At 40.0% G+C, this 23,059-nt stretch overlaps 1 protein-coding gene across 4 annotated transcripts in view; it reads right to left on the bottom strand.

The window, feature by feature from the left end:
• DCDC1 (doublecortin domain containing 1) overlaps positions 1–23,059 on the bottom strand; it is a 236,479-nt gene that overhangs the window by 207,284 nt on the left and 6,136 nt on the right. For 3 of the 4 annotated variants that reach the window (XM_077929878.1, XM_028729825.2, XM_077929879.1), the window contains exons 2-5: positions 15,401–15,537; positions 11,666–11,935; positions 9,917–10,061; positions 9,366–9,528 (exon numbers count right to left, since the gene is read on the bottom strand). In XM_077929878.1, coding sequence (XP_077786004.1) covers positions 9,366–9,528; positions 9,917–10,061; positions 11,666–11,935; positions 15,401–15,537 — 715 coding nt within the window. The remainder of the gene's footprint in view (positions 1–9,365; positions 9,529–9,916; positions 10,062–11,665; positions 11,936–15,400; positions 15,538–23,059) is intronic. The other variant, XM_077929881.1, reaches the window with a different exon arrangement.

A 23,059-nucleotide genomic window follows, 5' to 3' on the forward strand; every position in this document is an offset into this window, starting at 1 on the left:
TCCCACTGCCGCCGCGCGACTTCTGCTCGCATCCCGGGGCAAAGTTTGCAACCAGAAGCATCTACTTCCGGGTTAGCGGAGCTCGTTACCCAAAGCGTTCATAAGGAGGACAGTACGTGGGTTCCACCGTACTGTAATTATATGTAGGGTTGCCTTTGAAGAAAGTTTGCACACAGCCGGACAGTTTGGACACTGCTAAATACAGCTGCAAGGTGTATTGAATGGGCCTGGGGATTTTTCCAACTGTACTGGTTGTCTGTTCATGTGTCAGTTAGTGTCTGGCATCAACGGAAAGTACTGGTTTTGACTCGGGACTGGATTGCCTGGAGAATCCTGGTATTGCTTTCCTACCATTTTGGTATGAGGCAAGTACCTTTTTAAAATTTCCCTTTATATACTCAGTAGATAGGCACAGGCAAGCTCGGCCCTCCAGATGTTTTGGGACTACAAACTCATAATCATGGACCAATTGAAATTAATGGACCCAAGTTAGTCATGTTTATTAATTTCAGTGAGTCCACTCTGAGCAGGACTAACACCAGATGCAACCCTTAGTGACAGAATTCATGATTCATTACCTAGTTTCTTCAGCAGAAATAATGTATATTCTTAGATCAATTGTTTTTGCTTTCATTATCCTGAAGTTTTAAAAAAATAATATTTAAAGCAGCAGTATAAACCAATGATAAGCTTACCTAGTTAAACCAGAAAAGTGATTCATTTGAGCCAAGTGTAATAAATAACTCAGGCAGAATACTGGCAATATCTAAGTCTTTGCATGGCAAATATCCAGAAAGCTTGAAAGGATGTTGATAATTAATTATATGCTCAACTGAATGAACACTAGCTACCTAAAAACTGAGAGGAGTTTTGTTTTCCAGGTTACAACAATGTGACACCTACAACTAAATTATAGAAAGTATAAAATTTCAGAATCAGGTCTGCATTGGCGTTATGGAGAGATGTCAGAGAGCTGTTTAACATGTAACACTAAGCAATTGCTTAGCAAGAGGTAGCCAATGTTGTGCGCTCCATATGTTGCTGAACTCCAACTCCCATCAACCCTAACTGGCATAGCCATTAGCATAGCCAATGATAGGAGTTACAGTCCAACAACACTTGGAGAGCACCATGTTGGCTATCCTTGGTTTAGTGCCATATGAATGATCCCCAGCATGTCCAAGAGAAACATAAGGCTAATGGTCCATTCCTCCTCATTCTGTGTGGCCACAAGACAGACTGGTAAAATTATTTCCGGGCTAAAAGAATTTCAAAGCCAAATCTCAGCTGGACAAACCTGGAGCCTGCATTTTTCTTACTTTTAATGGTTAGTTGCTAAACAAGAAGGGCTATAGCTCAGCAGCAGAGCATCTCCTGTGCGTGCAGAAGTTCCCAGATCCTAAGACAACTTCAAACCATGTCATAAAGCTGGTTGGTTTAACTAACCATTGTTCGTTTATAACACATAATGCTAAGATGAGATTCTTTGCTTGGGCTCCCTCAGACTCATCCATATAGCACTAAACTATAATTGAAAATTACATGCAAGCCAAACCAGGAACTACACAACATAATTGCTGGATGGAATGCCTAGACAAATTCTGCATAATTTTATGTCAGGGATCAATCCAGTTTTTTAAAAAAGATACACATGAATCTAGCAATATAATATGGATTACTTCCTACCAAGCCCTTAGTCATAGGATCCGAATGAACTGATAAGCTGCATGAGGCTTAATAAAACAATCCAGATCAAATGGAGTTGACTGTATGTAGCAAGGAGATTAAGATGGTACATGAGTCTGGTTCTGGATGGAGTCAGTCCTCACCCAAGGAATAGTTTTGCAATGGGGGAGGGCTAATAGACACTGTATTGATGCAGGTAGCAGTTGTGGCCAATAACATGTTTCCTACCTACATCTGGCATCCTTTCCTGGAAACAAGAATATAGCCCTCAATATGGAAACAAGAACATAGCCCTACATGGCAATCAGTAGGTAGGGTACTCTGGTGTCATATGCCAGTGAGTGCGGCCGTTAACATACACACCACACAGATTCAATATATACCTCTCCAAGTCCACACATATCCATACTCATTCAAATTCAGAGACATTAATTACCAATTTGTATCTATTCATTCAAATTCATTAACTTTAAAAGCCAAAAGCAGAGTGATCATACCTTGATTCTGAGCTAGAAAGAACAATAGTCTTTACTTCGTATAACAGATTCCTATGCTTCTGTTCTACCTCTGGAATGCTATGAACTGTCTTGCTAGAGCTTTGAGAGAACTAAGGGCTGTTAGAAGATGTAGCTGTGACTGCAAATACCAGCTGAATAGAGTGATTTTTGGTGGAATGACAGAACAGGGAGCAAAGGTTAACCCAGTATAATCTTGATTCTCTTCAGGACCTTGTGTTGCTTCTCTTTCTGAAATAGTAATTAAAAAATGACCCAGTGCTACGCACACTGTTTAAAATATGTGCTTAAAACTGAGCTTAAGTTGTACATATCCACCCACTCTCGACAATCCCCTTAAATGCCAAGTGCATAGGAATGTGGAAGGGAAATTATAGCTCAACCTTAGTAATGTTACAGGTACTCATAGGTCTTAGTGCCAGTTGTGCATCTCTACCTGGAAAGGGAGATTTCAGATCTAGCCACAAAACCTTGACAAGTCAATTTGCCAGTCACAGATATGCAACAGAACGAATATGCAAAATATGTGTTGCACAATCAGACCTTAATTTAGTGTTACAAGAACAAAGCTCACCACGACTTCAGCTCTGCGCTCCCTTCTCCTCCTCCAGTATGACCATGAAGAGATATGAAGCTTCCACTTCTGTGTATCTAAGCCGTAAACTGGGTGAATCTTGAAAGTATGAAACCTGTTTGTTTCAACTAACAATAATTAAGATGAACCACAGTTTATTTGTGCTCAGATGCCTTGGCAGACTGCTGTTAATCTAAAACACTCGCTTTGGAAATCTTAGGGAAGTATTTATAAACACTATATTAAAATAGTCCTAAATAAAGCAGCCAGGCTGTTTCTCAAAATCCACAGGGGAAAACTAGATTAACAGGCAAATAGTGACACAACATAGAAAAGAACAATGAGAAACAGAAGAGGAGTTGCAATGGTACCACAGTAGTGGTAACAATGGCCTAAATTCCACACAACCACATTTTTGTTGTTGAGGAGAAAATCCTAATGGCAACCTGTCATACATTTCCTTCAAACTGAAGTAATCACAGTGGGCCAACTGCGAGCTCAGTAGTCAGTTTCTAAAAAGAACAGCAGCCATCATTTGAAAATGCTCTTTCTCCCATGCAAGGATACCCTGAATGGGTAAATACAAAAGGGATTATAGATGCAACTAACAAATAATCAGCAAAATAGTTTATATAAACTATATAAATTGCAATGGAAACACCCATTATAGTCCCTACGCACCGTTTTCTTCTTGATTACTGTTGGACTCAACTATTATTATTTATTAAATTTGTATGATGCCTTTCATCCGTAAATCTCAGGGCAATTCACAATGTAAAATCTTAGAAATTAACCGTCAATGAAATTAATGGCCATAACAGAGGCTCATTAATTTCAATGTGTCTACTCCAAGTACTGTAAAAGTTGGTTGAATACCACTGAAGGCTACCACAACCATTCAATTCAACCTCTTTAAAAACCCTTAAGAAATACCGTATCTCCCTGAGCTTCAAATGCATAAAACGAAGTCATGGATGAAATGCTTTAAATCAAAAATTACCTCTGATTATGTTAGAACCTTAGGTTTTGGATTAATGGTTAATTTTTTTCCACTTTATTCAGTTTATTAATTTGTATGCTTCATTTGTTAGCAGGCTTTTAAGTTGTCTTGATCACTGAAACTGGAAGTGTGTCAGTTGCCCAGTCAGATAGGCCTCAATGCTATAGGTGGCTAGAGACTAACTGCCTATTCCCTTCATTCCAGGATGAAAGACTGTCTGTTGCTTGGGGGAAGACAGGATACAGCAATAAGAGGCAGCCCTCTGCCCAGGCTAACCTTTCCTCAGCCATATCTAGAGTCTAGCAGCTAGACTGTCGCCCATGAAATGGCAGAGGGTGGTATCGCTGTGAGCAGGACAGGGAGGGAGTGGGGGCAGGAAAGCTTTTTCTGGGTAAGCCAATGGCGAGTGCCTAAATTGAAAATGAGGCAGCATACATTTTTGAGGTTGACTCCCAAATTACCTAACAGTGTTTAAGATGCAGACAACATGATTTCTACACTCTATCACCTTTGGGAGAAGAGATTTATGCCAAGACAGATAAGCTCTAAAAACAAATTCAGTGAAGTGGACTGGATGGAAACTTATTTTATAAGTTCTTTATTACACATAACACACATTCAAAGGCTTCTGAATAAAAAGCAGACAGGATGAAGCCTTGGGCAAAAGTCACTTGATTTTAAACCAAAAGTATCTGAAGTTAATTTTAGAAGGCTGGCAACTAAGAAAATCTGGTACAAGAAGCATCTAAAGACTACATTTTGGGCAGCTTTTAGGAACTGTCTTCTTTATGCAAACTTCAAGGTGTAAAAAGCTCATAGCTAACAGTAAGTAAAATCGGTGGGAAAAACACGCGAATGTATTTTATTTTGATATTTCAATACCTCTAAACCAGATACCATAAAAAGGTGCACCATTATCAATTTTCCTATTTCAAGTTGATGGTTAACAGTGTTTAGACTTGCACTCAACTTTCTGCATTGTAAACATTCTCATGGTACATGCATGATTGCTTCATTAGTCACATGCATTTACTTGTATAAGAAGCCTCTTTGACTTTTCCAACTAAAATACATGCATGTTTTTGTGCTTGCCCACTCAAGAGTTCGTTGTCAAGGTCGCTAGGGAAATTCCAATGCTTATTCCAGGGTTTCTGAAAAATTTCTCTAAATGAACATTCTTTCCTGGCTGGCATTTCACAGCAATTAAAAAAAAATTAAACTCTTTTTACATGTGGAAGACCATACTAAATTTTGAAATGTTATCCCCAATGTACTATGTCGAAATGGGACAGAAAATGCCAATTCAAATTAATCTAAGAACATAGTGCCGCTTGAGCTAGCCTAGTTATATCTCCGTATCTGCAAGACAATCTTTAACAAAACAGGCAAAATGCCATAATTCCTAGTACAATTGGAAGAATAAAACTCTAAAAACAGCTTCCTTGTGTGCTTCAATGGCCTTATCTAGTCTCTGTAATCTTTAACCCATTTGCTTTACATTTATTATTTTAGAGTTTGAAGGTTCCTCAAATATACTGGTGAGGATCCAAAAAACCAGACAAGAAGTTCCATTGCCCAAAGTCAGTTTCAGCTTTTCATGAACAGGAGACCCGCCATTCTCTTGAGTGTGCCCAAGTCCTTGTGCATGCCTGAAGTAGCTCTTTCAACCCAGACCGCAATAATCCTTAAATAAATTCTAGCCAAAATAGTAGCTTGCCTAAGGACACCTGGTGAGTTTTAAATAGAGGTCAAATTTGATCCACGGGCTTCTAGATGAATATACAGTGGTACCTCTGGTTGCAGATGGGATCCGTTCTGGAGCTCCAGTCAGATCCCGAGGTTTCCACAACCGGAGAGACGGCTTCTGCGCATGCGTGCGGCACGGTAGAGCGCTTGTGCGCATGCACGTGCAGCGAAACACTTCCAGGGTTGCTGCTTTTGCAACCTGAAGTTTACGCTACCCGAGTGTAACGTAAGCCCAGGTGCTACTGTACTTAGTCACATGCACTGCAGCAGGAAGATTTTGGGCATCGCATGGCAGGACAGAGTCTCAAACAAAGACGTGCTCTCCCAAGCCTACATTCCCAGCATGCTCGTACTCCTGTCTCAGTGACATCTACGCTGACTTGGTCATGTCCATAGAATGGAAGATGGCAGGATCCTCAAGGACGTGCTCTACAGGGAGCTGCCTTCAGGCACCAGGAACATTGGCAGACCAACTCTGTGTTACAAAGATGCCTGCAAACAAGACAGGAAGGCTAGGGACATCCCTTGCAAGATGGCAGTGCCTGGAGACAAGCAGTCAGGTTGTGGATCACAGCACAGAGAAGGAATGACTGCTGGGAGGAGTGCAGAGAGAAGAAACACTATGGCGCATCGACAGCAGCACATCTGCTCCAACTGCAACGCAACATATCTCTCTACAGACATAGCAGGCACTGTAACTCTCCAATGGTTTGACTTCACCCCAAAGGTGCACTCCTCCATTGTCTCCTGAGACAGACAGATGCCACCGCCAACACCACCACTATGGCAACTAGGTCTTGAATAGAAACTTTAAAAGTGAGGCCCTGCACCAAAATTGGTACAATGCATGGACTTTCTTTCTATTCAGGTTTCCAGGCACACCATTTGATTCTTTCCCTTCCCTCATTGTCATTTTCCCACCACCAAGTGAGTCAGTGTGGCTGAGTCCCCATTGGGTTGTTTTGCTGACATTTCCATTTTTTTTGTCTCTTCATTCAGTTTTTTTTGAGGGGTGGTGCGGTAGGGCAGACATACTATTGCTCAATCCCACTTACACTGAAGATTTTGATTTCTCCACTGAATTTGATGGGCAGCTCTCAGCTCTATCTCTGGCATTTAAAAATAGCTTCCCAGTTAACTGTGACGGCTCTTTCCATTCTTTATATATCTATATATTTCTCTTTCTCTTCCTTTTCCAGCTACTGCATTTAATTCCCTTCACATTCAAGTCTCCCCCTGCACCTAAGTTTCTCAACTTTCCATGACATTAAGTTTCCATAGGCTGTCTGGATAATTTTTCTCATTGCTTAGCTTTTTCTTTCTAAGCTAAATATTTTTGTGTGTGTAAATCTCCAAACCTTGGGGTTAAGCCAGGTCTACTGATGCCTCTCTCTTGTGTGTGGTTGGTGTGGTTTTAGCTCCAGCTTCACAAACACAGGAAGACTTGAATTCCTTTTAGTATATATGATGGTGGTGGTCATCTAATCACAAATTACTCTCCCCACACTGTCACTTTTATTTATGTTTTGTATCAGAAAAGGATGCCCTCCTTGTGACATGTCTTACCAATTTATTGATTTTTACAAATTATATTTATTGTAAATGCTCCTGGATTGTATATTGCAGTAACAGTCTTGTTAAAATGTTTTTACATACAGAATTCAGAAAACAAAATACTGACTGTGTTGAATCCATCTACAGAATGCATTCAAATCATTTGGGATAAATCTGTGATCCCATTTAATTTATAAACCAGACTGTAAAAAGACCTATTGGATGTTCTTGGTGGGTCTTCTATGCATATCGCTGACTTTTTCCTGTAATACTTACCCTAGCAGAGCCCTTTTAATGGACACACAATATGCTACACTGTGCCCAACCTCACCTACTCTTTCTTTTCTCAAAAGACAAGGCACATCTGCCACCTGCTCTAGTCTGAGTCCCAGAAACAACTGTCGAGCAGCAAAAAGATTGATTATCAGTCAAATACTATTGCAGTACACCAGATTTTGGTAGGTTAAGCTTGCTGATCCAGCAAGAGTTGGTGTGAAATTTTCAGTAATGTGTGCCAACATTTTGGTGCTAAAGGAACAGCAGTGCATGTCATGATGAAACACAGCCAAAAGATGCAGACAAAGCAGAGAAGTTTTTGTTGGATGAGAATGAAGTCGAGGTAAAGAAAGAAATGCTTGATGAATTGGAAAATACAAGCATTCATTAAATATGCCTGGAAAAGTAACCGCACCTTACATAAAATATCACACTGGCTATGAATATTACTATAACATCAGATTTATCTCAGTAACTCCTAAGATGTTGCGACAATGTGAATATTGATTATTGTTGTTTATATGTCAGAACAGCAGGGCAATTCATTATTCCTACATGAACCAAAAAAAAGACACAATATTTTTTTGGGCTAAATGTATTCTCCTTATTGAGTTAATAGACTAAAACATACTCAGTGGATTATTTGGACTGTATTCAAGAAGACTGTCATATCATCTGTAATACTACACTACATGCATAATTCATGAGTTATGAAGAAATATAATTTATTCCAAAACATTGCAGGGATATATATTATATGGTTCAACTAGTGGGGGAAACTTAAGTATTCCCATCATTCTAGAGTTTTATATGGTATGCTTCTTTTATAGATATTTATAGGAATTCCAGTGATTAAGCATAATTTGCTATTCTTACAGTCATCTGTTTCTAAAATACAAAACCAGCTATTTCTTTTGTCTGAGTCAACTGAATGCAAAACCATTTGTAAACAGTTTTCAGTGCAATTAATGTATTTTACAAAACATGAAGATGAATGTTTGTGTTGCTTTTCATCAACATTAAAACACAATTCCATTTTTTATATAAACTCTTGAATGGTACTACATCTACAATTCTAAAAGATTTTAAACAATAACAATATATCAACTGAAAGCACTTTACTTTTCTCCTCTAAAACACACTACTTCCAACTTTGGTATTTTTAAATTGTTGCGTATTACTGAATGGTGTGGCATTACAGATTGATTCTTAACGCATTCCAGCTTAACATGCAACATTATTTGGCTAATATTTAATACAATATTTATTCAATTATATTCTGATCATAAAGCCCAGCTATATTATATGTCATATTTCAATTTCATACATAAATTTGTATTTAAATGCACTAGTCATTTAGTCCAGAAAAATATTGCCCAAATAAAAATCCATTTGCAACAAAATTGAAAATAGCAGCAATATAAAATTCTACACTACGCTCATAAGTAAACCTGAAAGCATATTACAAGAATTAGAGACATGAGAAAATAAGAGATTATGCTAAAAGAGCTTCAAATTTCAAAATGAAATATTAGAACAGGTGTACATATACATTTCTGTGTAACTTCAACGTGAATATTTTACATTGTGGCATCAGCAGTCTGATAATTATTTTAATGCTTTGTCTTAATAAAGGTCAAATGACTAAATTAATAAAATACTCAAACTCTGAACTATTATTTTTGCTAGTGTAATAAGCCTAATGAATTGTGTCTGTTAGATGTCAGTGAAACTAAACAGTAAATTCAATAATCTCTTATTTAATTTATTATATTTTCACCATTTAACCTCCTGCAGGCTCCCTAATGTCTATTCAGATCTATATTAAATTAAGCACCAATGCTAATGAAGGGCAATAAACGTGGCTGTCAGTAGATTTTTCTTTCATTAAGCACATTATCCTCTTACTGAGCTGTAAATGAGTAAACATTAGTTTTGTTAAACCATGCAAAAAGACAGGATGAAAATCATTTTTAATTGCACCCCTTAAGCCATTGACTCTGGCATTTTTTACCTTTAATTTTTTTGAATGGATCTGAAAAGGGCTCTCCAGTTGAAATATAAACGTCAGCATCATGGGGTATGTCTATAGCATCGAGTGCTTCAGTGCCGTCTGCCAAGAAGACTCGTCGCGCAGCCATATTCAGCTTCAGCCTTCCAGTGCACTTCTCCAGCAGCTAAATCAGCCCAAAAAGGTAAGAAAAAATAAGAAAAAAATATACTCATGCTAACTACTAAAATTTAATCAAGAATCAATACTTACAAACCAAATCCTAACTAATTTCCCTCAACACAGTATATGTACATCCAATTGCTAAGCATTACCTATCAATGTTATTATTCGGCTACCATTTAATTGTATTGATTCTGCAGAAACTCCAAATTCTACTTTACATTTTACGGCCTCTGTTTTACGTTATATAATTGAAGGTAAAAATGCAGTAACTATGTGTCAGGGAAGAGTCCTGACACTATGTATACGCTTAAGTGTGAAAATGTGCTTCCTTTACTCAAAGATCAATATCCAAACAAAAATGGCTACACAGAAATTATATTGATGCTTACCAGTTTAATGGAAAGTGGCACTGTAACTTTAGCAAACACGCTTCTTGTACCATTCTTATAAGCTGTTACTCTGAGTATCTGTGGTTGTCGTTCAAAAATGGGCACTTCAGGGACCTTTTGGGCCAAATGGGATTTTAAGGAAGATCTGTAGAAAAACAATTCCAATTCAGTTGAACTAGACAGAAAGTACCTATACAAAAATTACAATTTAATTAATATAGTCTCTCTCAATGATTATTCAAATTGTGATTATTGCATTTTAAAACAAAATCATAATAATAAGCCCTTTTCCTAACTATATTGAGAACTGTAAACCAATGCTTCAAATTCAATTCACCTGTAAAAATTAAAAAACTCAGGTGTAAAGTTGCTCTTATAAAATTATACATAAAGATTCCACTGGTTTTTGTCTTCTTGATGCAAGCACTGAAAAGTGATGCTTTGCTTTATAAAAAAAACACCTATTATACTTATTTGACTATGTTTACTAAGAAGTAAGTCTGTGTTCAATGGGGCATACTCTGAAAAAAGTATGTATAGAATTGTAGCCTTATTCCCATTTTAACCTTTAACAAATCAAATAGAATTAGACAAAGCCTGATTCATTTAAACAATATAACAACAATTTAAGTATTAGTGTTGAGCCCTGTTGTTTTAATCACCTGTGTGTGCCATTCCAGCTTATTGTGCAATAAATGTGCACTTTTATTGTTTGTAGTGTAGAGTCTAGAAAGTGAGGTTGTTCTGCTATGCCAAGGAAATACTCTTCCTCCAATTTTGCTTGGTGTCTATGCACTTCCTACTGTGTGAAGCCACTGTTTGTGTGCTCACCTAGTACTGTTTTCCTCCCAAATATATCAAGACTCTGTCCTTGAATTTCGTGTAGGGTGGTTGTTTTCTTTAAAGTGTGTGTTGGAGCAATAAATGCTCCTCACTATCACCTATCAACATTGTAGATATTTTTAAAAGGCAGAATAAAACAGCAGCAGAGTCTGTCCCTGTAGCAAAACAATTCTGCCATCTGTTTTTCAGTGATGAAATGTCACACTACTGGCATGGAATAAGAGATAGTGCAAGTATCATGCAAAGAATGAAATGTACTTGAGGTACACACTGAATTTGTGGAAATTCTTCTTTATCATTTCATATAATGTACACCAACAGTACAACTCACTTCCATATTGTAGTCATATTCCAGAAATTCTGATGTATATGTTATGTTGTTTATAAGTCTCTCTTTTTCATCCCATTCTCTATTATAAAAAATAAATATTCCTATACATGATGCATTTCAGTGAAGGGAAAGATATGCAAACTGTACATAAACTTGATGCCTGCTGATCAGATATGGATCTATTTCTGAGCATGCATGTTCACCAGACTGGCACAACTGGCCTTTTATGGGTATAAAAATATCGACCTATTATGTATAATAATCTACGTGTGACTTGCATAGAAGAGCTTCTCATATAAGGTATATTTATCACATTTAAAGTAGTTCTGTGAATAACCAAGATGGCAACCCTAGGAACACCTACTAGACTAGATACCAGTGAACTCAGAGGGACTTACCTCTAGGTAAACAAGCTTAGGATTGCACTGTGATACCATTATATCAAAAATCTAAATAAAGATTGCAGTCTTTTACTGTAAGTTTGAGGTTGTCAATTGAATCATCACTGAGTCAGTTGAAAGGAGACAGAACAGCAACAGTCATAGTTAAAAGGAACATGGAACAGCTTTGATTACCTTAGCTGACCTGGAGGAGCACTGACAGGTCTGTTTCTCTTGGATGGTGATATAAGAGAAAAATTGTTTGTACTATTTGATTTGTAGCTGACTAGTTCTGATATTCTATCACTTCTCTGAACTGATTTTATTTGATGTGTGGAACCATCTTGAAGCTCTGACCTTCTTGGTATTACTGATGATTGCAGGGAACTCATAGGGCCAAACAGAGGCTCTCTTTGCTTTTCTTCTGTCTTTCCAGATGCCTTTGTGTTAGGGGAGATGTATTTTCTGAAAGAAAAATAGAGGGGGGGGGGCGACAGATATTGGGTTTAAGTAATCCCAAAACTAGGACAACGTGGGAAATCCAGTCATGCACCCATGCTGGAAAATGTGACCAAAATAGGTGGGCAATTGAGGAAGGAAAAAAAGAATATCTGACATATTAAGGAATTACTACAAAGAGAAAGAATGTATCAAAGAACTTTTTTTAATCTTCAGCTAAGAGGTTAGAAATAAACAGGAACCTAACTGCAGCTCTGACTACTCTGATGACTACAGTTGGTTAAACTGGGTAACTAAAATCAGTTAAAGTACAGAATACTAATGCTAGTAACTGACTAGACTACCGTATTACATTCTGTGTGAGCCTGTTTTGGAAAACTATTTGGAAATTGAGTTTAGCTGGACAGAACAGATCACACTAGTTTTTAACCAGTCCCACTGAATACAAATACATATCTGAGCACAATTCAAAGTGCTGGTTTTAAACTTCAAAGCAGACACCCCCATCCTACTCTCCTTCAGGTGTTTTCAATTACAACAGATGAACTGGCTGGGAATTATTTCTTTTAACCAGTAATACCCTAAATATTACACATGAAAAAGCTACCCAGATATTTAGATGATCTGTTTGTATGTAACGTTTTGAAATATATCTATATAGCATTTTTCTCTGTTCCTATTGTAGTTCGTTGCCTTTATTCACTAAGATTATTTATTAAGAGGATGGCTTCATAATCCTATTCCATACATGGGAATGTACTTAATAGTATAGTTTGCCTTGTGAGTTCAGTTCAGGATTAAGGTTTACTTTACTTTTTTTCAAGAAGACCAAGAACAATTTATTTTGTTAAATTAAGTGTAAGCCAACAGATGCAGCATTTTTAGGTTATCTTATTATAGTCAACAGTGATAGAAATAATGCATTTTCCCCTTCATTTGTGCCAAAGGTGACACAGCAGAATACTTAAGGAAACAGCAAGGCTTCTGAACTGAATCTAGATTTTAAATTTCAGAAATGAGAAAGACACTGGTGAGTGCTACAAGTGGCAGCTAGAGCACAGGGAAAAGGAAGTGGATCATGACTTTCAACAGTAAAAAGACAGAGAGAGAGGAAGAGTTGAGCCTTAGTATATTTCAAAAATCTAAACAGGAGATTGATGATGAGATCAATCTCATCCAAGGTAAGGCCTGGCCAAGGCTGAATGATAAAGATGAAAACAAATTCACAACATGCAACATCCATTTCCCCCCACACTGTAGTATCAGACTTTCTATACAGAATGCAACATGGGTTTTCACAAGTTCCTCCAAGTGTTAAGCAATATTTTAGGGTTGCCATATGTCTTCTTTTTTGAGGACATGTCCTCTTTTTCATGATGAAAGCTGTCATAGAGATCTGTAGTTAAAAGTGGAAGTTGGCAAATGTGTCCTCTTTTTTGCTCTTCAAAATATGGCAACCCTGCTGTAAGAAAGCAAAGCTCTGATGTTGCCAGTAACATTCATTCTTATAAAGGAGCAGTACTGTCTCAGTTGTAAGCTCCACCTTTAGTGAAAGGCACCTCTTCAGTTGAAAGGGCTCAGCCTGCTTCATCATCCCTTTAACTGGTGCTGTCTTTGACCTATAAAGCTTTAAATGGCTTGGGACTGCATTACCTCAAGGACTGCCTCTCTGCATATGAACCTCCCCAGACCCTGAGATCATCTGAGGCTCTTCTTCATGTGCCTCCTCCACAAGAGGTCTGGAGGGTGGCAACACGAGAGTGGGCCTTTTCTGCAGTAGCTCCCCATTTGTGGAATGCTCTCCCCAGGCTGGTTTGGCTGGTGCCTTCATTATACACCTTTGGGCACCAGGTGACAAAATTCCTTTTTAATCAAGCCTTTGGCTGATAGACATCTAATGCACTTTTAAATGTGTTGTGGAAGGGGGGGTTATTGGGTTGTCTTTGTATTTATCGTATCTATTTTTATTATGTATTTTGTGGTATTTATATTGTGGCTTTGTGTTGTGAACCGCCCTGAGACCTATGGGTATAGGGTGGTGTACAAATTTTAACAAAAAGAACTCCTCTGACAGAATGGTAGAGACTTTGGTTCTACTGGGGCTTATGTGATGGAGTCCACCGAGTCAAGAACAGCAGTGCAATATTATTTCATTCATTCATTCCATTTATGTACCACCTTTCTGCCAAGGAACCCAAGGGGATTTACAGGTTTAAAGTGCTAAGACAAATGATGTAACATGTAAAATGGGGAGAGGGGGAGACAGTCTGACTGAAGCAGGCCCTGACATTGTCTCTGCCGGCCTCCCTCACACTCTTCCTCCTCCTCCCAGGGCAAATGATTCATTTGCCACTGAAAAAGGCTTTTAAGTCAAAATGTGCCTGTCAATTGGCTACAGAAGATACCTGGTTCATGCACATCCTAAATGATTAATATATTTACATGTATTCAGTTTGCCAACAAGTGTTGTATATGAAGACATCTTTATTGCTTACAGTATTCATTTCATAAAGCTATCATTTAAGTTACATATTTTATGTACAAAACATATTTGCAATACATTCACAGGCCACCTTGATTCCTTTGTACTCCTATATTATTCGTCAGGGAACACATACTATTGGTTTGGTTTTGATTACAAGGTCACCCTAACAATCAACTCACACCATGACTAACCTCAGTTTCACACATGCAAGCTCCCCTTAAATGTTCTCTGCACAGTCACTTCTATTGGCAACTCACAAGTATATGGGGCACCCATGTTCAGAAAAGAGGAACAAAATGGAAATGATATTGCCCTCATGCCTTCCTGTAAGTTTTCTAATGGTATTTGGCTAGCCACTGTTAGAAACCAAATCCCAGACTATATGGAGCAGTATGCCTAGCCTAAGATCACAAAAGCCCACTCAATCAAGGCCCACTTTCCCCCCATAATACCATGCTTCAAAAATATTTGTTTTCACCACCACCTCAAGAGTAGTTGCTTTTTGCCACACATGGCTTCAGAGAAAGTCTGGAGCGCTGAGACTCTGAAGGGGCACTAGTACCACAGGCTCATCTTGCAAATGGGCTTCTTGGGCTTGCCCTACTTAAAATTTCCCTTCTAACTAACTCATACCCTGAAGAAAGGAAATTTGATCCCAGGGTCATGACAGCAGTGAAGAAAGAAAGAAGGAACAGCTGAAGGTGGGAAACAGGAGATGAATTTGACCTCTTGCTAAGTATTATGACATCAACATCATCATTTTATTATTTATACCCCACCCATCTGACTGGATTGCCCCAGCCACTCTGGGTGGCTACCAGCATACACAGAAGCATAATAAAACACCAAACATTAAAAACTTCCCTGTACAGGGCTGCCTTCAGATGTCTTCTAAAGGTTGTATAGTTACTTATGGAAGGGCCATAATGTTGGCCATTATGTTGGCATGCAAGAAAAAGAGATAAGGCTGGGTTAACCATACTCACTTTTTCAGTACTGTAGTATCTACATTCCTTTGACATAAAGTCAAGGGAGAAGTTGAAACACCACAATTTCTTTCTGAAGTTACAGAACACAGGGCATCAGTTGAGTCACAAGTTTCTGTTTCACTACTTTCCATTTCCTGCAGAGTGAAAATAAAATATTCAATCAAAATTTCAAGTATAACATTCTCTATGGTCAGTGTATGTTTCTAAAATGAAGCTGGATTAAATGCAAGTACTTTTGATATCTGGGTCACACTGTAACTTTAATATTATAATAGTAACATAAGAAGAGCAGCTTAAGTAGGCAACACCAACAATCCAATAACCTTCTCTATAATTGTCCATTACCGGATGCTACAACAGATGCATATTATTATTTTGGAGACATTAAAATAATGCTTCTATCATTATTACTATTATATTTATTTACATCCCACCTTTTTCCTGGACCAGGACTCAAGGTGGCTTACACAAATTAAAACAAGACATATGAAATATAAAAAGGAAAAAACCTATAAAAGACAATAATTAAAATAATTAAACTGTATTAAATAATATAAAATCAAATTATTAAAATAAAGCTAATAAAAACTATAAAAACATCACAGTAATATTAAAAGAGCTTTCCTTAAAAAGTCAGTTCCCAAAGGCCTGTGTGAATAAAGCGGTCTTCACCTGCTGCCAGAAGAACAAAAAGGAGGTAGACAGCCTAGCTTTTCTAGAAAGGGAGTTCCAAAGTCTGAGACCAGGGACAACCTCAGGGAAAGATATGACCTATGAACTTGCCAACTCTTCTTCAGAGAGCCAATTATGCCATTGGTTATTATGACACTGCAACGTACAGCAACATGTATAAAATCTATCATGTGATAGCAATGTAAAGTCTAGGATCTTAGACGCACAATAAGGTTCAGAATGCCTAAGCTAGTAAAAGGCAGTTCTGGAAACCAGAACTGCCTTCTACTAGGCTTAGGCATTCCCAGAGCACAGCCTAACTATCTACGGTCATACCTCGGGTTGAATGTGCTTCAGGTTAAGCGCTTTCGGGTTGTGCTCTGCGGCAACCCGGAAGTAACAGAGCGTGTTACTTCCGGGTTTCGCCGCTTGCGCATGCTTAGACGCTCAAAATGACGTCACGCGCATGCACAGAAGCGGCAAAATGTGACCCGCACATGCGCAGACGCGCTGTCGCGTCTTACGTTCTATTCAGGATGTGAACGGAGCTCCGGAACGGATCCCGTATGCATCCCAAGGTACCACTGTACTTGGCTCTTTGGGGAAACTGTGACCCCCAACTCCCAGTGGTTTCATGTAGTTGTTGAAAAGTACAAGGGACAAGACAGGAACTTAAATGTCAGTGACCAAGGGGTGGAACAAAAGCTTCCCAGCACCATCTTCTGAGTCTGTCGATTAGGAAGGACTGTGTAACACCATGCTTCCAAGACCCATCTTGCGGACATGGTCCAGAAGGATACCATAGTCAATGGTATAACCAGTATTGTGTAGTAGTGCAGTAAGGTGCTGAGCTAGGACCTGGGAGACCAAAGTTCAAATCCTGACTCAGCCATGGAGCTCGCTGGGTGACCTTGGGTTAGTCACAATCTCTCAGCCTAATCTACCTAACAGGGTTGTTGTCAGAATAAAATGGGGGTGGGAGGTGAACCTTATAACTGTACCTTGAGCTCTTTCAAGGACATGTGGGGTAAAAGTAACAATATTAACACAGAAAGCTGCCAGGTTCCAAGAGAAACAATAGGGTCACATTTGTCAGATCTGTTTGGCAGCATAAGTTTCCATAAGAGCAACCAAGGCAGTTTCTTCCCTGAACCCAGGTTGTAAGCCAGAATGGAATGGATCTAAATATCCTGTCTCATCCAAGACTGCCTGAGCTGACACAACAGCACTGCCACACACTCCAAAATCTTGCACACTGGTTGTATTCACTTCAATGCAGCAATATCACTTCAAGACTTTGAATGGCTGTGAAATCAAACAAGCTAGATACTATTGGAATCCAAAGAAAATAACACACCAAACTATAATACAAAATATTCTACTCTGATGTCATCATTCAAAGTTTACATGGTTCAAAATGGAAGTTTCACCTGACTTCAGAAATGTATCAAAAGATAATAACTGACAATACACAGTATAGATGTGTTCAGTTCAGTGTCAAATAGTAAGGGTAAGAGATAATGAAGGACATTCAAGGAACTGTAAATGACCTGCTATTTATATCTGGCAAAATATGTTTATATTTTTAAAAGAAACTATATAACCAGACAAATGTTAAGAATGTCAGAATTACTTCATATTTTCTGAAGAATATATGTCATCAAAGCCAATTAGCCCATTGCCCCTTTTTCACAAACACGTGGGAATAAACCCAATTATCTTGAAAAAAGCCAATTAAAAATTAAACAGATAATCTTAATATCCAAACTTCTAATAATCTTTGGATAATTACTTTTCTCACAAATATGTTTTTAATGTAAACTGTGAAATATTGTCCTTACAAGCAGCAAATACAACATTCTCAATGCTCTGTTGTCTTTAAATGTTGCATTGCAGCTTGCGGTAACAAGTAATCATAGTGACATTAAACATGCCTGGTTTTCTGATGCAGGTCTCATATTTACAGAGCAATCCTAACTATTAATATGCCAGGGGGAGAGATATATGCGCTACAATGGCAAAATGTCTGCCATGTCTTACACTTGTCTGGCCCAGAACAGTAAGGGAAAACACACTGCTCCAGAAAAGCACAGAATGGAATAACAAGAGCCACAGTCCCAGAAACCTTGGAAGCACTGCCAGCACCCACCAATCACACCCTTTATACTACACACAACTCATCGCAACACACAAGGGAAGGAAGAGGAGGCCATATAGCACAACACCTAAACAGCTTCCTTGTGGAAAGGCCTGCAGAAAGAGCACAGTATCTCCTTTGGAGCAATGCTTAAAGACCCACTGAAGGAGGGAAAGGACCGGTATAAACAGCAAATTGTCCAGTAGCACCTTAAAGGTAAAGGTAAAGGGACCCCTGACCGTTAAGTCCAGTCGCGGACGACTCTGGGGTTGTGGCGCTCATCTCGCTTTACTGGCCAAGGGAGCTGGCGTTTGCCCGCAGACAGCTTCCGGGTCATGTGGCCAGCATGACTAAGCCGCTTCTGATGAACCAGTTTGTTCTTGGTATAAGCATGCACACGAAAGCTTATACCAAGAACAAACTTAGTTAGTCTCTAAGGTGCTACTGGACAATTTTTTAATTTATTTTTTAATATTTTGACTGCGTCAGACCAACACGGCTACCTACCTGAATCTATAGACAGCAAAGTCAGCCACAGCACACAGAGCAACAGGCTCTGGGTGTTCACAGCTACAGGCAGTGGCAGGAACATCTAGCTGCAACCCAAGATTGGAGGTGTGCACAGAGAATGCAACCCAAGATTGGAGATGTGCACAGAGACATGTATTAATTTTATTTAACGAAGAGCTCTCAGTTGGCTCCTTACCTCTCTCGCCCTGACCTAGCCACTGTGATCCACGCGACGGTCACCTCCAGACTGGATTATTGTAACTCGCTCTACGTGGGGCTGCCCTTGAGACTGACCCAGAAACTCCAGCGGGTGCAGAATGCCGCAGCGAGACTCCTTACGGGGTCTTCGCTGCGAGATCACATTCATCCGGTGCTATACCAGCTGCACTGGCTCCCGGTGGAGTACAGGATCAGGTTTAAGGTGCTGGTTTTAACCTTTAAAGCCCTATACGGCCTAGGACCCTCGTACCTACGGGACCGCCTCTCCTGGTATGCCCCACAGAGGAACTTACGGTCTTCAAATAAAAACATCTTGAAGGTCCCAGGCCACAGAGAGGTTAGGCTGGCCTCAACTAGAGCCAGAGCTTTTTCGACTGCGGCTCCAACCTGGTGGAATGCCCTGTCGCAAGAGACAAGGGCCCTGCAGGACTTGACATCTTTTCGCAGGGCCTGTAAGACAGAGCTGTTCCACCAGGCCTTTGGTCAGGGCGCAGCCTGACTCCCTCCTTTGGCAATCTCTACAAAGCTTTAGTCTATGGTTGCCATCAATTTGTATTTTAATTAATTTTTAGAATGTATTTATAATGTTGTACTGTTTTAGTGTTGTTAGCCGCCCTGAGCCCGGCTTCGGCTGGGGAGGGCGGGATATAAATAAAATTTATTATTATTATTATATTCACACATGCTCTGCAGGAATATAAAGGTAAAGGTACCCCTGCCCGTACGGGCCAGTCGTGACCAACTCTGGGGTTGCGCGCTCATCTCGCTTAAGAGGCCGGGAGCCAGTGCTGTCTGAAGACACTTCCGGGTCACGTGGCCAGCATGACGAAGCTGCTCCGATGAGCCAGCACCAGCGCAGCGCACGGAAACGCCGTTTACCTTCCCGCTATAAAGCGGTACCTATTTATCTACTTGCACTTAGGGGTGCTTTCGAACTGCTAGGTGGGCAGGAGCTGGGACCGAATGACGGGAGCTCACCCCGCCGCGGGGATTCGAACCGCCGACCATGCGATCGGCAAGTCCTAGGCACTGAGGTATTACCCACAGCGCCACCCCCGTCCCTTCTGCAGGAATATAGTTACCAACAATAGTTTCTATGACTAACCAAGTGACCAGTTTAGAAGCATAGAGAGAATATGGAGTGGGATGAGGCAGAAGCTCCATACTGCTCCTTGGGTTGCTGCAAGGGTTTCATCCAAAGTTGCCTATGACCCCAAATTTCTTATATTCTCTGCTCGGTCTCTTCATTACATTAGGGTGTGTTAGAATGACAGCTGCAGGGTGAATGTCAGGCGGGCCAAAGCTCAGAATGAGCTCAGGCTTGCAAGAGATGTTAAAAATAATTCGGCTATGTTCGAAGCAAGAGTTGATAGGTAGCCGTGTTGGTCTGACGCAGTCAAAATATTAAACCACTAGTGCACATTCTCACCTAGAAGGACAGGAAACATGACTGGTCAGAGAGTGACAAGCCCACTGGTTCTGGTAATGTCAAACTCCAGCTGCTACACTCTCCTATAAGTTACATCCTGAGACCAGCTGAGAGGCATGGTATTGAAGACCTTTGAACATTAAAATCTTTTCAAACCTGAAAACATTTGCTTAATTAGCAAGTAAGCAGGCTAATAAAGGCAGGTTAGCACAGAGAGAATACTCCATTACCTATACCTGTGTAGCAATATGCCTTCTCTCTTTGAAATCAAAACTATCCTAGAATTCATAGTTGTATAGAGGAAGGCAACAATGCTGCAATTCAGGTTGCAATGGAGATGTTCTCCTGTAAGATAGTAGGGGCTGGGTATTGACATTTGAGATTCAGCTAAAAGGCTGTGCTAGATGCCTACAGCTCTTGATAATTTTTGCACAATTTCTGTGAAATGAGATGCTATGACCCTACACTCAGAAGCAGCACTCTTTCCTCTGGTGGTTCAATGAGTTTCAAAAATGGAACACCCCCTTGTTGAAATTCAACTAGTCATCATTACATACACTGAGGTGCAATCTACACACATATAAAAAATGCTGCTATTTTTTTAAAAAAACTTTTTTAAAAAAGCTTGAATTTGCCATAGCTCACCATCGCCATCTAGTGTCACACTTTTATATTGCATATTACAACACACTTAAAACTTTTTATACTCCTAGAATGCAGAATACTTTCATACCCAGCCTACCTCTCCAGCATAAGCAACACACACCCACGCTTACTGCCATGCATATGGATTATGTGACAAATACACAAAATTGCCAAGGCACTGTATATTCATTTCCTTGGTTATAATTCTCTGTAGAAAGGTTGGAAAGGTTCAGTAAACAGTCCATATTGGCAGTACTACTAAAAAAGATATAGGATATATATAAATTGTGTGTGTGTGTGTGTGTGTGTGTGTGTGTGTGTGTGTTGCGCAACAATTTTAGACTGCTACAGTAAAAAAAAAATTGACTTGCTTTGGAATCTGCCTGAGCATAATACTACAGCTTATAAGCAAGAAGTAGAATGAAAATGCCAGACATTTTTATGTCTCTGTCTGAACAATTAGAACCTGATTAAAAAGCAGTTGCTGTCTGGAGTTTAACGAGCAATTTATGCACTACCTGACAAAACATTATCTGAACATTTCATTCAAATCAACTTGAATAACAGCAATGACACACTGTTTAAGAATAGGCTGCAGAGGATCAACAATATATTAATACTTGGGGTTTTAAAAAACATTTTACACAGAAATCCTGTACGTGTCTATGCAGAAGCCCCACTGAGTTCAAAGGGACTTGCTCTTATTGCAGCATCAGTAACAATTCTAGTAAGTATAATAAAAATTAAAACTTGAAATTGCCACATAAAAAGAATTAACAGTAAAATAATTTCCGAATCCCAAAAACAAAGGAAAGACTCAAAATCAAACTGAATCGATCTCTTATTCATTTTTACATAAAATAGGTAGCCATAATCAATTTGGCTATAGTCCACAATTTACTTAACCATTCATTAATTAAGGGTGCCATCCAAATCCTAGCTGAGCATCAGTAAGGTATGATGGAACAGCAGGGTCACTGCCACATCCACAGTCCTATTGCTTAGGCTGGCTGGGACAGGAGGTGTGTGGGTCTGCAAAAAGCCTGAGACTGACTGAGTGATCAGGCCCAAAGTGACCCCAAAGCCATCAAGTGGGGTTGGTTTGAGATCTAGCAGATTCTGGGCCAGCTCATCCCCTCTAATAGAAAACCCTATTTTGTGGCCTTTTGCAGGAAGCCACGGGGGGCGGGGCAGGAAGCTTAGCTACCCACTCTTTCACTAGATGGAAAGGGGAGCTCTCATCAGTGGAGTAATGCTAGCATCATTCTTTGGGTGGAGGCTAGTGGAGCCGTTCTGGGTGTGGCACAGGAAGACCTCCATCCCATTCAACCCCCACCCTGTGTGCTGCAATGGGGAGTTGTGTTGCACCATAAGGATGCTACTTTAGTGTCCTGAATCCCTGGCCTACCTAGCAGTGAATCATTATGTTGAGTCCCTAGTCTGGGGTCAAGCCACATGTCCAAAGTCCCACAGAGATCCAGGAGCACCCAAGCTGAGGCCCATCAACATGGACAGTTGAGCAGACACATCACCTCAGCTCTGCTGCCCTTTTGTACTTTGAATGCTGACTGCAGCCTCTGGGCTTGATGAGGCATGTGACCCTCAGTTGTTCTGAGCCTACTCCAGCTGAGGAATCAAACATCTCCTCTCAGACCTAGTGAGCCCCACCTGGCCAGCAAGGGAGCTGGGTTGTGGGCCTTGCCTGCCTCAGCTTTGCCTATTGCTCCCCATGACTCAGAGCCTACCTTGTTCGTGGAGACAGGGCCCCCTCTGGCTCTGGTGATGGGTCCTGCTGCTCTGGTTCCTGTGCACTGATCCACATCCCTTCGTCATCCTCTGTCACCCTGTGGCTACTTCCTACACCAACCTTCCCTTCCCCATCCCCACCTTGCCCCAGTGTGTCCCAGTCCCAGCTACACCCCTTGCCAGGATCCTCTTCCTCCTCCCCATTGTCCTGCCAGTTCATGACATTTAGGTTTCCATTAGGAGGAACTAGTGGGTTTTTGCAGGTTAGTATATTCTCTACTGTGGGACGCAGGTGGCG

The sequence above is a fragment of the Podarcis muralis genome, chromosome 1, assembly GCF_964188315.1.
Source record: "Podarcis muralis chromosome 1, rPodMur119.hap1.1, whole genome shotgun sequence".
NCBI lineage: Eukaryota > Metazoa > Chordata > Lepidosauria > Squamata > Lacertidae > Podarcis > Podarcis muralis.